The sequence below is a fragment of the Diabrotica virgifera genome, chromosome 4 (genome assembly GCF_917563875.1).
Source record: "Diabrotica virgifera virgifera chromosome 4, PGI_DIABVI_V3a".
Lineage (NCBI taxonomy): Eukaryota > Metazoa > Arthropoda > Insecta > Coleoptera > Chrysomelidae > Diabrotica > Diabrotica virgifera.
The window spans coordinates 264,545,654-264,564,072 of record NC_065446.1 but is presented as its reverse complement, the minus strand read 5'-3'; the positions used below and the strand labels follow the sequence as shown (position 1 = coordinate 264,564,072).

Below are 18,419 nucleotides of genomic sequence, written 5' to 3'. Positions count from 1 at the left end.
TATGTCTTTGATGTTTTTTTCCTCCATTGGACCAAAGAAAATCTTAAGAAGAAATTAAAAATAGTGCAGTCATGCAAGCTTTTTAGCTCAGAAATTTTTTACTATGAACCGATTTACATGAAATTTTGGAATTAGGCTTATCCTACCCTGAACTTCAAAAGTGATATTGACCCGAACTCCGTTTTCACTCTGGGGGTGGTTACCACCACTTTTCGGTGGAGGAAATTTTTTTTCAGAATAACCTCAGATATCGATAGAAGACCTAAATTTAAGCAAAAAATGTTGTATAAAGTTTTTTCAAAAACCCAATACTTTTCAAGTTATTGGCAATTGAAAATTCTTAATTTTCTCAAGATTTTCAACAGTTTTTTGCAAATATCTCCAAAAATATGCATTTTAACGATAATATTATACTGAACAAAATTGTAGCAGGTAAAAAAAATGAACAAATTGGTTTTTTAAAGAGTGTTCTATGTGCAATATTAAGCGAGATATTAAAGATCAAAGCCGTTTTTTATATTGTGTGAAATTTAATCGATGTATTCAATGCCATCTAGCGGAGAGCGAATAAATTTTATGCATGCTAATGAGAAATGACTTTATAGTGCTTACAATAAGCTTTAAAATGAGCAGTGTTAAAAGTCTTTTATACGTAAAATGAGTGAGCTGTAATGAAAAAAAGAGGAACATCCAATGGTTTTTTTTTAATCAATGGATTTCATAAGTGCCATTTCCACCAAAATTAAAATTAATCGTCTTCCGTCTAGAATCAACTTTAATATAAAGAGTGTGATGGATTCTAGCAGTTTCGCTGCTTTGGACCATATTATTTTTGAAAAAATCACGATTTTAAGAAAAAAAATTTTTGAATTTTTAAAAAACCACCTTCTTTTCATAATATCTCAAAAATAATGAACGATACGTAAAAAAGTGTAATAATAAAAAAAATAGGTTTTTTTTGACAAAAATTTTGGTTTATTTGTTTTTCCTATCACGCAAAAATTGAACAAGATATGATTGATTAAAGAGCGCGCGGTAGGGCAACCACAGTCTCTCTCGAGCCCTTTGACCCTTCACCGTTTCAAGATAAAAGGTTTTTCACTACATATTATACTGACAAAAGTTGTAGCTCTTTTAATTGCCTTCAAAATGGTTTTTATATTGTGACAGCTTCAAAATTGAAGTAGTTATGGTCCAAAAACTAATCGTATTTTTATCTACTTAGTAAACTAAATATTTTTAAATGTATAATCATACATATTCAATGTTTTAATTTAGGAGTAGTTTTAAGGGTTAAAGAACTTGAGCATATGATTTTCCAGCATAGCTTTTTCGAGAACGTGGAACGATATTTAAATCCTTTTTAGTTTATCAAAAGACATTTTTTATACAATTTTTAATCGAGTAGTTGATTTTAAGGGTTGAAATGGGTTAACAATATGATAATTAAGATAGAGAACGTAAAATATCATTTACTCTATATTTAAATTTTTTTATATCATACTAAATTAATTTTTTGTAATTTTTTTCGATTTAGGGGTTGTTTGCAAGGGTTGTACTGTTTTCAAGGGATGAAAATGAGTTTAACATGAGGTTATTGTGTTAGAAAACACTTCACAATGTCACTCTTTATTATTAAACCCGTTTTCTGGCGATAAAATGGCTCAATGTCAATTTTTCCATTAAAGGGTTGTTTTCACCTCTTAAAAATAAAAAACGGCGTTCGGGTCAGTATCACTTTTGAAGTTAAGGGTAAGATAAGCCTAATTCCAAAATCCCATGTACATCGGTTCATAGTAAAAAAATTCGGAGGTAAAAACCTATTTGACGCTTCAATTACTGCACTAAAACGCAGACTAACGATATTGAGATTGCAAAAACCTCCTCTAATGGAACATAAAACTTTACGACACTTAATTAAATGTTTCAATCCAGAATACTGCAACTTAAAATCAGCAACATTTAAACTCTTAAATACTTAAAAATTTAAATTTAATTTCAAAACAGTTACAGGTTATACCTTTCAATGCGAAACTCATGTAATAACTACATGCTACATCATATAACAAGGGGAATACCCGAATTGCAAACCGACAGATTACTGACATCTGGATGGGAATAGTTAATAATTATACTAGTTGTTAATAATAAAAATTTTTGGATGAATTACAAACCGCACAACTTCCAAATCGCATTAAAATAATCCGCATAAAAAGAGACCTTACTGTACTACAAAGATATATGAAGATAAATGGAAAGGAGTGGAACTAGGACTTCTTCTTTTGGCATCACACGCCTGGATAAGTTCTTTGCCTGTCTGGCTATGTCCTTTCATTCAGATATCTCTTGTACCCTTCTCCTCCATTGTCGTATATTCATGGTTTTCATGTCGTCTTTCACGTCATCCAACCATCTCGTTCTGTACCTTCTTCTTTTCGCCTTCCATTGTATCTTTGTGGTTTTTGTATCATCTCGCATGAGAGTCTTTGACTTTTCCCAATTCTTACAATGTCATACAATTTTTTCAATTCATTAACCTTGTCGTTTCTCCTGATTCTCCATGTGCCGTCTTCCTCTTGCACCGAGCCATATAACTTTTCTCAGTATCTTTCTCTCGAATGTCCTGAGTTGGGCTTCATCTTTTTTCGTCATTACCCAGGTTTCACAACCATAGGTTACTACGGGTCTAATCAATGATCTGTAGATAGTCATTTTGTATAATAATTTCGATGTCATCAATCTTTTGTTAGCATAGTATGTACGATTCCCACTGGAATTACATGCATTAATTTTGCTACTTAAGGAATTCTTCTGATTGAGTTATGTGTCAGAAATGTGAAGGCATCCACACATTCAATAGTATATGTAGTTGTCTATTGCCATATTATTTTTATCGTCAGGTGCCCTTTTGATGGTCATGTACTTAGTTTTTGTTTATTTTAAGTCCTCTTTTTCGTGCTTCAGGATCAATTTCCTTGAACGCTTCCATTAGTTGTGGCTTGCTCCTACTACTGATAGCTACATCGTCTGCATACGCAGTAATGTGTACTGTTTTGATATTTATATGGCCGGTTACATTGGTTTTTCTGATTTTGTCTCTTTTCACACTGTTTAGCTTGTTTAGGAGGCCTACAATTATGCAAATACAGTAGCGAGACCAGGACACTAACAGAGAGACAAGAATTAATGCCATGGAAATGAGGTTTCTGAGAAAAATAGAAAATAGGAAAAGAATAGACAAAATAGGAAACAATTAGACAAAACCTACATCTAGAAAACATAACGATAAAATAAGAAAGGATTGCAAAACAAGATCAAGAGCTAGATGGTCTCTGGAAAGAAGTTGTGAAAAGGGGTTTACTTTAGGAAGAAGTATGAAATCAACTACTTGATCATTTATTTTCATTCTTGTGGCACCCGTTTTTGTGTGAAGAGACTTTGTGATCATTCTGTACCTTAAGTATTCCCAGTATAGTGTTATGGTAGGGGAGCCCAAGCGGGGATTTTTGCAGTTACTCGAGCGCGTCAGATTAGCATATGGGGAGAAACCTGGTACTCTGCAGATGTACCTCTACCATATATTGGCTCTTAACACAGGGGAGTTCGTTAAGGGGGGCCCGAAAAAAAATATCTATCCTTAAAAAAAGTCGAAATTGTCAGATTAAGATACGGTAAGTTAAGTACATGCAAAAGAGTGTATGTTTCAAAAATCTGACGATTTGAGCCGGGCGTAAGGAAATGGGTGAGTCTCAAAGTTTCACAAGAAAAAAGCGAATAATTCGCGAAATGATTGACAAATCGAAAAACTAAAAAATATGTGCTCAATATTTTTTAAAAATCTATCGAATGATACCAAACACGACTTCCCACGGAGAGGGGTGGGGGGTAAATTTAATATTTTAAATACGAATCCCGCGATATTTCGCGAAATGAATATCAGATCGAAAAACTGTAAAATACACTTATTCAATATTTTTGAAAAATCTATCGAATGGCACCAAAGACGACTCCCCATGAACGTGGGGTGGGGGGTTACTTTAAAATCTTAAATAGGAGCCCCATTTTTTATTGCAGACTTGGATTCCTTACGTAAAAATAAGTAACTTTTATTCGAAACATTTTTTCGAATTATGGATAGATGGCGTTATAATCGAAAAAAACGATTGTTGGAAATGGAAAATTAAATTAAAAAATGGCAAGCGCCCACTAAAATGGAAAACTTTACTTAACTTTTTTTGGTTTTAGGACCTACTTTTCACAACCCAATATGTCCCCAAAGCGCTCGAGTGACTTCACATTTAGCATACTTTGCTCCCCTACCATAGACAATAATAAATTCAGAAAAAACCCGCCATTAAGGCGAATAATTCACCGATACTCTAATGAAACGTGTTATCATTGAAAAAATCCTTGTATTGGGTATTTCCTTTTAAATAAAAGCGCTGCAGGTCATCCAATTTTGACGTTGACATTTTCGCACACAGTTGCCGTATTGTTTGGATAGTAAGTAGTGTACGGAAATAGTAGAAGAAACTTTTTCAATACTTACCTAGATCAGAATAGGTGGTCTGGCAAAATATCCTTCGTCCTCCGAAACTTAAATCATATTTTGGTTGCCAGGGATCATCGTTTCCGTGTTCTATAGCTTCGTAGGCGTCTAATTTGTTGGCGAAGGTCACAAACCCGTAGTTATCACTACAAAAACAATCGTTAAAATATCTTCAAACATTTTTACAATAAATAAGTCAAAAAATATAAAAACGAAAATGTAGTCAACAATAAAATTTACATCGAGGGCGTTGATATCTAAAATTTAATTTATGGCATAGATAAAAGGATAACTATAAAGGTAAATGGCTAAATTGATGAACATTATTGCAGGAATAACATGTGGGATGAAAAGTTCGTAGGCTGACACATAGATGGCACTACTGGTATTAAATTCATATGATTTGTAGTCAGTCCTAACCTTCAAAAGATGCGTGTATAAATTTGACAGCTGTCGAACTATTATTTTAAGAGATATAGCATTTATAGTCGTAACTTTATTTAGAGTCTTAAAGCATTGCTTTTTGGCGAAAAAAATACTGTTAAAGCCAAAGCTTGGTTTGATAAACATTATTCGGACTCTGCACCAGGAAAATAAACCGTTGAGAAATGGTTTGCAAAAGTTTAAACGAGGAGAAATGAGCACAGAGGACGATGCACGCAGTGGATGCCCCAAAGAGGCTGTTACCGAATTTTTAGCGTCGATATATGTATCACAATGAATGAAACATGGCTCCATCACTTTACACCGGAGTCCAATCGACAGTCTGCTGTATGGACTGTAAGTGATGAACCGACTCCAAAGCGTGGAAAGACACAACAGTCGGATGGCAAGGTTATGGCATCAGTATTTTGGGATGCGCATGGGAATATTCAATGAAAAGGGAAAAATCATTAACAGCGACTATTACATTGCGTTTGAAGGACGAAATCGCAAAAAAACAGCCCCATTTGAAGAAAAATAAAGTGCTATTTCATCAAGACAACGCACCGCGTCAGAAATCAATGAAAACAATGGCAAAATTTCATGAATTGGGATTCGAATTGCTTCCGCAGCCACCGTATTCGCCAGATATGGCTACCAGCGACTACCACCTGTTCGCTGACCTCAAAACAATGCTCGCTGGAAAGAAATTTAGCACCAATGAAGAGGTAATCGCCGAAACTGAGGCATATTTTGAGGCTAAAGATAAATTGTATTATAAAAATGGCATTGAAAAGTTTTATGACCGCTATAATCATTGTATCGCTCTCGAAGGTATTGGATAATAAAATCAAATTTTATCAAAAAAAAAAAAGAAAATGTTTCTATGTTAGCCTACGAACTTTTCAGCCCAACGATGATAACACTCATATGGGCAGTTTGAATTACGACGAGAGTCTTTGCAGAAATATTATGATCATCATGGTAATCTTCTCTTCTTATTAAGCACAAAAGTGAAAAAAATAAATAACTCCCAAATAGCCTATTTCATGACCAGAAACTTAGATATACATTAATGCAAGGACGGCAAGGTGATAGTGAGACTAAGCTAACAATTTAAGTTGCTTGTGCTGGAAATTGAAGTAAAAAGTTAAACCAAACCAAAATATTGAAGAGGATCACAACAAATTAAGTGGTAGATAGAGAAATGAGAAGTCTCAGATCTTAAGCAATAAATCTGAAAATTCTGTTGGAACCACTTTATGGTTAACATCCTTAATATCTGCCGTTTATAATTTATAAGGTAAGGAGACGACGAATAAAGAAGACGAAAGGGACTACAATATGCAGTCACATTCCATCTATTCGTCTAGGAAAAATTCCAACGACAGTTGATTCCGTGTACTCAAAAGATGAGTAAAATGAAAAATTAAAAAACAGTTTGCTTCATTTCGGTTCAGAGGTGATCCACCATCCCCATACGTACGTTTCTGTCTCTCCAGACGTCTTCAGTAGGGCTACAAGAACACCTCTGAATCGAAACAAAACCAAGCTGCCTATTTAAGCAGAATAGTAACAATAAAAAAAATAGTACAGAAATGTACTTTCTGAGAAGTTGTCAGGTCTAAAGATTAGAACATGTAAGAAATGAAACAATTAAAGAACATATGAAGGTGGAAAAAACTATAATAGACGATATTGAAAGGAGACAGCTGACATGGTTCGGTCACGTTAAAAGAATGAATGAGACTCGCTGGCCGAGAAATATATTAGAGTGGGTCCCACCGGAGAGAAGAAAAAGAGGACGACCACGGAGAAGCTGGAGGGAAAATATTCAGGAGGCAATCGATTCGAGGCAATTAGATGAAGATATGTGTTACTTGGAAATACATGGAAAAACGTCAGGAAAGAAGTTTGAGAATAAACAGAGCTGGTGGTGGAGCATGGACAAATCTATGAATTGCATCTCATCTCCACTAGCATTCTTTACCTCAGCATTCGTATGGTTTGCAAATTATAGAAACCGTGACGGCGTTACCAGAAACTTGGCCTAAATAATAGTTATTTATGTACCAAGTCAGTAAAGTTACTCTTTATCGAACGAGTCTCATATTATGGGCAGAGCGAGCGAGGCGAATAGCAGACGAGTTCGATAAAGAGTCTTTACTGACGTGGTGCATACAAAATTTTATCGCCAATCATAAAAAACATTAACACTTACTTAATTACATCCTAATGAAAAAAGAGTGTGTGTACTTGGTACGCACGTAAGACGTTATACTTCTATTATTATAATTTCAACGAAATAAATATATTTTAAACAGTTTATTCGTATTTTTATTTAAATATTAAACCAATTTTAACACTTAAAATAAAATACCAAAAATTAAAAATACCGTTAATAGTTACGTTATTGTTTATGAAGTGTAGGCTTCCGCAGCGCAGTTGCTTTTTCCTTGATGAATAGTGGAAAATCTAAATAAATATATTTGCTAACAAATTATCATCAATATCTGTCACCGTCCTATATATAATCGAATCAACAAAAACACCATTTCATAATATATTTGCATTAATACAAAACTTAAAAGATTTAAGTATTTTATTAATTTTAGACGAAGTAAAAATTTCGTATGACAGTAATGACAATTACAGAATGCGCATGATGGCCGATTTCGATGTTTAATCGATAGTTGTTCCAGTAATCAATATTGAATAAGTACCTAATTACTAACTCTGTAAAGTTTCGACTTATGTTTTACGAATATAATTGCAAAATACTAGAGAATTTCACTTTCTGGCATAAATTTAATTAATAATAACGTAAATTTTGTACAATATTTTTAATAATTATCGTAAATAAATTTTAAGTTCACTCAAATAAATAATCGATTACTGCCATCGACCGCTTACATTCAATCTCAGTTAATTTGATTAATCGCGGCAGGTAAAGTAAAATTCTTCTTTCAGTACAATAAAGTGTTACTTTACTGCCGCAAATGGCGTCAAATGAGTACAATAATGAATGACTTTAGTGACGGTTGGCGATAAAAGTTTTATTTTAATATTATTTTTAATTTTATTGAAGTAAAACTTTCGCTTGTTGTAAGCAGATGCCGCCACGGCACCCGTATCGTGTTGTTTTGTTGTAATTCGGTACAAGCAGTCTGATTTGTTTTAGTTCATTCAGAGAAAGTCCTATAAACACTCTCAAATGCTAGCTTAGGAGCTTGAAACCGGTTAGGTTGTTTATGGCACTCTCTGAATGAGTTGAAATATAAGACGTCTCAAGTTTTCGTTTTGCAACAAAATTATTATTTAAATAAAAATCAGTTTTTATACCTTTAATTCCAATATATGGCGTCAAAGTCATTTCCAGAGCATCAAATGTTGTATTGACGAGTTGTATCAAATTAATTCATTTAAACGTTAATACAGTCGGAAAAAAGAAAGAATACCCATGAACGATCACATCAATCACTTATTTTGTATTTACTGTCTTTTTCTATAACAAACGTTTGTTATTTATAGAAAAAGACAGCAAATACAAAATAAGTGGCAAACGTTTGTTATTTATAGAAAAAGACAGCAAATACAAAATAAGTGGCAAACGTTTGTTATTTATAGAAAAAGACAGCAAATACAAAATAAGTGATTGATGTGATCGTTCATGGGTATTCTTTAATTTTTCCGACTGTATGGTATTTAAATTTAACTATGAAATAATGAAACTAGCGGTAATAAAATGTCATACTCACAAATAGCTGTGGTCTCTCGAATGCAAACTGATGTTAGTGATAGGACCGAACCGCTGAAACCTCATTTTGAGATCTTCTTTCGTAGAACCCTTGGCGACTCTGCCTACGTATATAACCCTGCGTTCCTCTATCTCTTTCAATCTCTCTTTTTCCCTGCGAGAATATCTAGGCGAAGACGACCTGGATCTGGATCTAGACCTAGACGATGACCTACTAATATATCGAACAGGTTAGAACATATTATACAATTATTATGTTGTATAACAAACCTTGACGAATATGTAGAACATGTAGAACTGTTAGAATTTGAGCTTCTTGAACTTTTTGAGCTTGAGCTGCATCGCGATGTTCCGGAACTTCTATTTCTGCAATAAAAATTTGCATTAAGACGGAACATTTAGATTTCAAAGTGCGTAGAATTGAGTAAGAATATATTCTTGCAAAGCCTAACCTCTTTTGACGACGAGCTGGAGATCTACTTCGTCTGCTGCCCTGAGAAGAATCTGACGATTCAGAAGAACTGGAGCTGACTCTCCTTCTCCTGTATCTGCTGGCTTTCGTTTGTTGTATAAGGGAAATATTGGTCTGGCATTCGACAGATTGAGTTTCTTGGCACACTCTATTTTTGGGTAAATATACAATTGTTTTGTCTTCGCCGTGTTCTAGTCTGTCCTTGTTCTCAGGTGCGATGTGTTTGGGATCGCAACTGTCGATCACTTTGGGAATATTTTCTATGACGGAAGTGATAAGTGAGTTGCCGTTGATCATATCACTGGCTTTTTGCAACAACGGCTTGATTTCGTCTAATCTCTCGACCGGTGCCAGAGGATCCAAGTTTTTCCGACGAACCTTCGAAAAAAAACATTCAACAGTTCAGCAGGCCATCCGAAATACATTAGGGCAGTCAATGAGGGTATTTGGCTCCGAATTCCATCCTACTACATCGATTTATTTGATATTTTCACAGTAAGTAGGGAATAGCTCAAGAAACAAAGTCTACCCTATATACTATGGCGCTTTTTTTTATATCTTGTTGGGAGTTCCCACCCCTTGAAGAAGATGGAAATTTTTTTGGTTACAATAACTACGGAAGTGGCTAGATAACCTAATTCTAAGCAAAACCTGTTCTATAATTTTTTTAGAGCTCAGTATTTTTTGAGTTATTCGTGGTTGAATATTGGTCATTTTCATTGAAAAATTACACTTTTTCGGATGGTGTTTTGCGAATACATTAACCCTCTTTAACCCAATGATTCTCACAAAACACATGACTTTATAATTGATTTTTTATACAGTAAGTATGTCCCTGTAAGTTGTATCCATATGGAAAACTTTTTTATTATCAATTTTACGAAAAAAAGTTGTTTTTTACAAAAAGCTCTGCATGGTCCAAAACCTATGATTTAACCATCAAATATCAAATTTTTTCAATATTATACGAGGTATGTCAAAAAGTTTGAATTTCACTCAAGAGTAAAGTAGCTTTATTTTTCACAATATTGAAAATTGCTATTATGAAAAGTTGTTTGGAATTAAAAACTGTATTCTAGTATGCAATTACATCCTTCTAATTGAAATTTTTTTTTTTTTGAAAAATTATGGATAACTAACATTATTTTCAGTTATTTTAATTCATATAACTCTTTTATTATTAATTTTACGAAAAAAAGTGATTCTTAATAAAAAGTTCTGCATGGTCTAAAATCTAAAATACAACTATATTTTGTCAAATTTTATCAATTTTATACGAGGTATGTCAAAAAATATGAATATCGCTCAAGAGTAAAATACGTTTATTTTTCACAATATCGAAAATTGTTATTATGAAAAGTTATTTAGAATTAAAAACTATGTTTCAGTATGTAATAATATCCTTCTAATTGAAATATTCTGAACTATAAAGGAATTGTACCCTCGGAGATCCATGGAAAAAATTTCCACCCAAAATAACAAAATTTAGTTCGGCAACACTGTGTGAAAGGTGATAGTAACATATCCTTTTTAAGATAAACACAACTGTAATTTAGTCCAAAGAAATTAATAATTTTTTTGCCAACAAAAATGGAATTTTTCAACCAAATAATGTTTCAAATATGATGTGCAAAATAATTTTTAATTGGATTCTGCTAATGGGCTTGCTTTTTTTGTCATTAAAGTAAAAAAAAAATTAAATTTCACTCATTAAATAATTATCGTCCGGTTATCGTCTTAATTATTTTAACTGTACTAATATCCGTCGAGTAATTATGAATGATTAATAGGTTGTTAAAACATTTTATCTATAGCGGCTTCTGGAATATCTTAAAAATATCGAATTTCATTGATAAAATGCACATATCCCACCGATCTTCGCTTCAACCATACTTTTTAGAAGGATGTAATTGCATATTAGAATATAGTTTTTAATTCCAAACAACTTTTCCTTATAGCAATTTCCAATATTACGAAAAATAAAGATACTTTACTCTTGAGTGAAATTCAAACTTTTTGACTTACCTCGTATAATATTCAAAAAATTTTATATTTGATGGTTAAATCTTAGGTTTTGGACCATGCAGAGCTTTTTATAAAGAATAACTTTTTTTCGTAAAATTAATAATAAAAAAGTTTTCCATATGGATACAACTTACAGGGACATACTGTATATTGCGGGCTTTTTCGATAGTTCAAACCTTGGCTGTCACATTCAGATGTCCTTTCTCTATACAGTTGTCAAGCTCTGTTTGAGTTAAAAGGTGTCAAAGTATTAGGTTTTGTTGATTTATTTTCTTGTTCTGTAAGTACGCGCCATTTTTAAGCCATCAACACACGAGGTTTCAGTTTACTGTTACTATTCTATTATATGTTCTTTATGAAAACTAATTCAAGTCGCTTATTATTTTGTTATGTTAGTTTGATTATTCACAAGTTTTAGGCACTAATACTGTATGGTTCATTTGCAATATAATTTTATAAAATGTATCTTACAGTTCACATTTAGCAGCATGATCCTATTTGTGACATTGTCAATTCGTATATTTGGTTTCATGCAAAGGGTAGAATATTATTTTTTATAATTCGCATATTTTTAAACTTACCTATATCAATTTGGCTGTTTATTTTTGAAGTTTGTTTCCGTTTTGAAATTGTAATTTTTTGTTCAGATTTTTACTCTTGGCTCTCAATTATGTTCAAAAATAAATTTAATTTGGTGGAATATAACGGCCAAGTGCAATTTAAAATATTTTACTAATTTCAAAAGTTGTTTTGATGATGTTTATGAGTTATCTTATCTTTTTTCTGCAAACCGAATTGAAATTTGAACCACCAAATTTTTGCTACATTATTCACTGTGGTCAACAAAATGAACCAATAATTAATACTAATCTATTTTTATCAAGTTACACCTACACAAGAGGCTTGTATTATAATTCCCTATAACCCTATCAAGTGTTATCTTTAATTGGTAAAATTCTCACGGTTTATATGGGTTTATTTATCGGCCAATTGCGAATGGTTATCAGTTGTGTATTGAAAAGTGAAGTCATTTTTCACGTGCAAGAAATCCATAAAATCTCGTGCAGCAAAGAGTTTATAATTATACATGTATTTTGTTTTGTAAAGAGCGATGTTTGTAAAGAGCTATATAATCGTGCTTTTGGCGTGCACAATGTATCTCTTAGGGTACCGCTTCCAAGACCTATCTGCCCAATGTATCTTACAAGATATATATTTTTTTCCACCTACCTCTACGGAAAGTATACTTTTCCGGACTTGATGTTAGGGAGCAAAGTTGTACTTTTCCTCCCTAGGGAGGAAAAATTTTTTCCTCCCTAGGGAGGAAAAGTAAAAGTGACGTCATGGTATTTCATTCATGAAATACAACTTATGGACGCCCTGTACAATATCTATTTTCTATTACGTAAGTATCTATACATTTTAACGTTTATTTATAAAACACCCTGTATTTTGGTGAATGGTAAAAAACAGTAAATTGTTATTTTGATTTAACAATGTTTACATTAATAATTTGACTTATATTTGACAGTTGACAGTTATATTGTACCTACTTGTTTGTTTTAGTTCTAATAAATTTTGTTGGTTAGTTACGTAAATAAATTAAGTAGAAATGAAAAAATGACTTGTTATTTGAGGAAGGTGGAAAAACCATATGTATAACATGGGAGTAAAGTGCCTTTTCCTCCCTTGAATGATTACTGCCCTCCGCTACGCGTCGGGCAGTAAACTTCATTCTCGGGAGGAAAAGTAGCACTTTCCTCCCTTGTTATACAAATAGCTATTAAACGCCTTTCTTGCGGGGTCGGAGGGGGCGGAAAAAATTTTATATGTATTTTTTGCTTAATGGGACCCTAAAACAATACAATTCTAAAAGGAAATTATCATGGGTTGAGGATTTCTTAGCTTGGGTTAAAAACTATGCTTCTAGCTAAAAAAACTATATAAACATTTTTGTAGCTGATAAAAAGAGATTCGTTTCATAAGTCTTCTGGTTAAAGCACAAAAAGAGATATGGTAGGTGAAATGAATTTGTTTTTTGGTGCATACTCAAATCGGTGTATTCAACTTGAAATAACAGAGAAACGGTCGATTTAAGGTGTATAATGCCACCAATACCTTTTATAGTGCTTGAAAAGACCTTTAAAGCGAGATATGCTGCAAAAAAAATTGATGACTAATATGTTTCAAGAAAAAATGATAAGTATATTTAACCCCTCATCCACCAGAATTTAAATGCATCCATCATATTCTTTCTACAATACCTTTTATTATAGATTTGTTTCTATGTTCCAAAAGTTTGACAGGTTTAAATGAATGGTTTTGAAAAAAATAAGATCAAATTGTAGAACTTCCTTTTTCTCCAAGTAACTCGAAAATGACAACGAGATACAAAAAAAAAAAAAGAATGTGTGTGTACTTTGTACGCACGTAAGAAGTTATACTTCTATTACATATTATGTGATTTTAACGAAATTGATATAATGTACTTTAAACAGTTTATTTATATTTTATTTAAATATTAAACTAATTTTAATACTTACTACTTTCCAAAAATTTTTATTAAGACAATACCAAAAATAAAAAAAAATAAAAGAATAAAACGCACACAAACACATTGAAAAATGCCACAAAGAAAAAATGATTTCTGAACGATAATAATTGTTGGCAAAAATTTTAAATTCGCATTTTCTGAAAAAAGCATTATATAACAAATATACTTACAATCATAAAATGCATAAAAAAATAAAAACTTGCATCGGGATTCGAACCCGCGAATTTGGGGACGCTTTGATTCGTAATCGAAGCCTAGACTCACTCATCCAATTACACATTATTTGTCATGTGGAAAAATAGGGCAACTGAACGTTTTACTGTTTGACAGTTATTCTGAATTTAATCAAATTATGTAGTTTGATTTTTGTGGAAGAAAATATTAAAATATAACAAAACAGTAAGAAAACAATATATTAGATGAAGATTGGTAGAACTTTTGTTGGTAATCAAATTAAACATGTAAATCAAAGCATTACATACCTACTAGATAAATAAATCTACGCCAAAAAATCATAATTTAAAAATAAAAATCGGACCTAATTTCGGATTTCTCTCTAAAATCCCCATTCTTGAGAAAATAAATTTATTCCAACCTAATCCAAATGTATAATTACACTATGATTATAATAAAAACTACTTACCAAATTAGAATGAGTTTTCCTTGTCCAAAATAGTCCAAAAGTCCAAAAATATAGGTATATGAAAACTATTTAAAAAGGCAGTATAACTATTAACTAACTTTTGTTTGTTGTTTGTTTTCCCACAAATTTCAAAACGCAACAACCATAAATAATCAAACCACAGCTGTGCCACAGCCGACATATTGAATAATTTTTGACATGTCATTTGAACATCCAATCAGAACAAAGTTATAATACGACTGCGCCCAGATTGAAGATTTTAATCATATTAAAATTCACCCTCATATCGCGCCTAAAGTAGTATAACTTCAAAAAGATGTACAAAAATGTAGGGATTATTTGACCAAAATTTGTTTTTTTTTTCATTACTGTATCTCTTATTATTTTCAAGTTATATGGAGAAAAAGGAAGATTTTTAAGAACATTTAAAAGTGCGCTCTATAATTTGATCTTATTTTTTTCAAAAACCATTCATTTTAAACCCTTCCAACTTTTGGTACATAGAAATAACACTATAATAAAAGGTATTGTAGAAGGAAATCGATGCATTGAAATTCTGGTGGAGGAGGGGTTAAATACGCTTCTCATTTTTTCTTAAAATACATTATAGTTATTAATTTTTTTTTGCAGCATATATCGCTTAGTTTGAATGTAATCGACATTTAATATTGCTCATTTTAAAGGTCTTTTCATGCAGTACAAAACGTATTGGTAGCATTATACACCTAAAATCGACCCTTTCTCTATTGCAAGTTGAATACACCGATTTGAGTATGCACCAAAAAAAACAAACTCTTTTCACCTACCATATCTCTTTTTGTATTATAACTAGAAGATTTATGAAGGAACGACTCTCTTTGTTTTTTTATAAGCTACAAAAATGTTTTATATAGTTTTTTAGTTAGATGCATAGTTTTTAAGGTATGTATTCGTAAAAAACCGTTCGAAAAGGTGTTACGTTTCAATGAAAATGGCCAATTTTCAACCACGAATAACTCGATAAGTATAGATTAAAAAATGATAGAACAATTTTTGTTCAGAATTAGGTTTTCTAGCCACTTTCGTAGTTATTTTAACCAAAAATTTTTCCACCCCCGAGAAGAGGTGGAAACCGCCTCCAAGATAAAAGCACACATCGGCATAGGGTAAACTTTGAATTAGGAGATAAGTAGAGGCTATTCCCAAAATTTCATTAAAATCCATGCAGTAGGATAGAATTCGGAGGTAATATCCTGTTCTTGCTCTGATTGACCGGCGTATATTCCCTAATAAAAACTCACCTTAAAGTCGGTGTTTACTCCTATGCTCACCAATGTCTTCATCACCATGTCTGGCGGTACCACCAGAGGTGTTGGGGGTGCCACCACCAATGCGTGTTCTGGCTTCTTCTCGCCTTTGGGAGGCGTATTCAGAACCTCCTTCGCCATTTTCTTCAGTTTCTCTTGGTGCTTTAATAACCTCGTGTTTTCGTCTTCGGGTAGAGGTGAGCTGCAAGTGCTAGTAACTGGAGAGCAGCTCTGTGAGTTGTTTTGTGACTTTCCGAAGCCTTCACGTCGGCGCTTGTATTCTTCGAAATTCAGTTTCTTCTTTTGGGCCGTTTTGTTGGCGTGGATCGTGTTTACCTAAGAAACCCAACATTCATTTTTAGTTCTTCTTTATAACAAACAAAATGAACTGTTTGGCTGTTAGATAGCTAGTTGCCTATTATTAACTCGACTTCAATCTAATAAGTAGTTTACTATCTGTTTTTGTTCCAAAGTTATGGAGATGGTAATTTATATTTACTTACAATTACCATCAACGACATTTGGAAATTCATGTATTTTACTGATATAAAAGCGACGAAAGGGCAAAATAAATATAAACCAATTTAAAGTTCTTCTCATGGCGTTTATTTCGAGCCCCATATGTTTCTAATAGGTGTACTAGATAACGACAAAAATGCTGATGTCTGTGATTATTTATCGAAGAAAAATTTTTGTTAAATCTTTCAGATATACTCAACCTATATTTATGTAGGTAGAAGGGACAAATCAAGGGATTCATTTCCCGGTAAGTCTATCAAAGGATGTTTTCCAGACGGAAATAACGGCAATCCATCACTGCGTGGAAGAAATAGAAAGGGAGGAAAGAACATTCAGTTCAGTTGCCATCTTCACAGAGTCAGGCAGTGCTTAAGGCACTCAATTTTGTAGAGGTCAATTCTAAGCTAGTATGGAATTGTGTGTGTGAGTGTCCTAAATAAACTAGATTACGGTAGCCTGGGTACCGAGGGTCATAAGGGCAATGAAAAAGCAGATGAAATGGCCAAACAAGGCTCATCAATGCCATTCGTTAGACCGGAACCCTTCTGCGGAGTTGCGAAGGCAGTAACAAGAACCGGTACAAGAAAGTGGATAGCTCACAAATCTTTGGAATGGTGGAGGAATTCGCCAGGACAAAGACAGGCGATACAGTTCATAACAGAACATTCGCCAAAATGTACGGCAGACCTAATAAGCAAAGACTGGAAAACACTCAAAGCCATAGTAGGAGTAGGTCTGCTAACAGGGCACTGTAAGCTGAATAGGCACTTAAAGCTGATGGGATTGGCAGATGATGAGATGTGCAGATTCTATATTCTGTCACCTGGAAGAAGAAACAGCAGAGCATATTCTATGTCAGTGTGACAGTCTGGAAAATGTGCGGTTCTTTGCATTAGGAGAACAAAATCCAACGGCAAATAGCTACATGGAAGATTCAGTCTCGAAGCTATTTGACTTTTTAAAAAGGGTCAGGCTAGAGAATATTATATAGGACTAGAGGACAACAATAGATCTGAAAAGGTAGCAGTGGAATAGGCCAGAAGGCCACCTCTTTAAATCTATCTATCTATCTACCATAATATATAAAATATATCATGTGAGCCAAGTACAGAAAATAAAAACCAATTAAAAAAGGTACCATAAAAACGTATTAGCTAAGAAACACGAAACGGCAAAAATATTTGAGAAAAAAGTAAACGAAATATTTTACTAAAAATAATGAATAAAATATGAGACAAAAAGAAGATATCCCGGAAGATAGGAAAGTGTCACTGATAGTACCAATATACAAAAAAGGAGATAGGGGAAAATGTAATAATTACATACAGATTATTGACGATGCTATGTACATGAATGAAATTCTTAAAAAAAAATCATAAACAAACGTTTAAGAATAATGACAAAACAGATATTATTAAACATAAAGTGGATTTAGAAATAACAGGAGTATACAAGATCACACATTTACTTTAAAACAAATAACATATAAAACGCTGTCGAGAGAAAAAGAAAATATACTTAGCATTTCTTGATCTAGAAAAAAATCTTCGATTAAGTACTAAGATAGAAACTATGAATAGTCAGAAAAAGGAATAAACAAGTCACTAAGAATGATACAAATAATGTAAAATGAAAACAACAATGCCCCAATTAGTAATAATTCAACATCAGATATTTTTACAATAAATTGTGGTTTAAGACAGGAAGGAGCACTCAGCCCCACACTATTTCTAATATTTATAGACGAACTTATTAAGAAATGCACACAGTGGCGTAGCTAGAATGGGTGACATCCGGGGCGGTAATCGATGGTGTCACCCCAAATCATAAAAATAAAGATTAAAGAATAAAGTTAAATTCAACGAAAATCCGATAAACGTATGTTTTGAATAATGGAAAAACTAAGAGCTTTTATTAATGAAATTGTAGTAAATAGGATAAAGTAGTTTATTTATTTTTTGTTTTACATTATGTGAATGAATTAAACTATTTTTTTTCTAGCTTTACTAGCTGCAAACTCTGAAATCACATTTTCTTTTTTTTTTGTGTTGTTTCATGTTCGATAGTTAATAAACCGAGGTTATTTAGCCTTGTTTTGCACCATTTTTGCTCTCAAGTAATTCTTGATTAATTTTAGCTTACTAAAACTTGTCTCACATGAAGCAACCGAGACACAAAGTTTGGGAGGGAT

General features: G+C 32.8%; 1 protein-coding gene across 2 annotated transcripts in view; it reads right to left on the bottom strand.

Annotated features, from left to right (window-relative positions):
* Positions 1-18,419, bottom strand: part of LOC114325063 (uncharacterized) — a 45,982-nt gene that overhangs the window by 2,244 nt on the left and 25,319 nt on the right. The window contains exons 7-11 of one of the 2 annotated variants that reach the window (XM_050648938.1): positions 15,704-16,045; positions 9,182-9,579; positions 9,000-9,095; positions 8,731-8,940; positions 4,550-4,695 (exon numbers count right to left, since the gene is read on the bottom strand). In XM_050648938.1, coding sequence (XP_050504895.1) covers positions 4,550-4,695; positions 8,731-8,940; positions 9,000-9,095; positions 9,182-9,579; positions 15,704-16,045 — 1,192 coding nt within the window. Of the gene's footprint in view, positions 1-4,549; positions 4,696-8,730; positions 8,944-8,999; positions 9,096-9,181; positions 9,580-15,703; positions 16,046-18,419 lie in introns of both variants that reach the window. The other variant, XM_050648937.1, reaches the window with a different exon arrangement.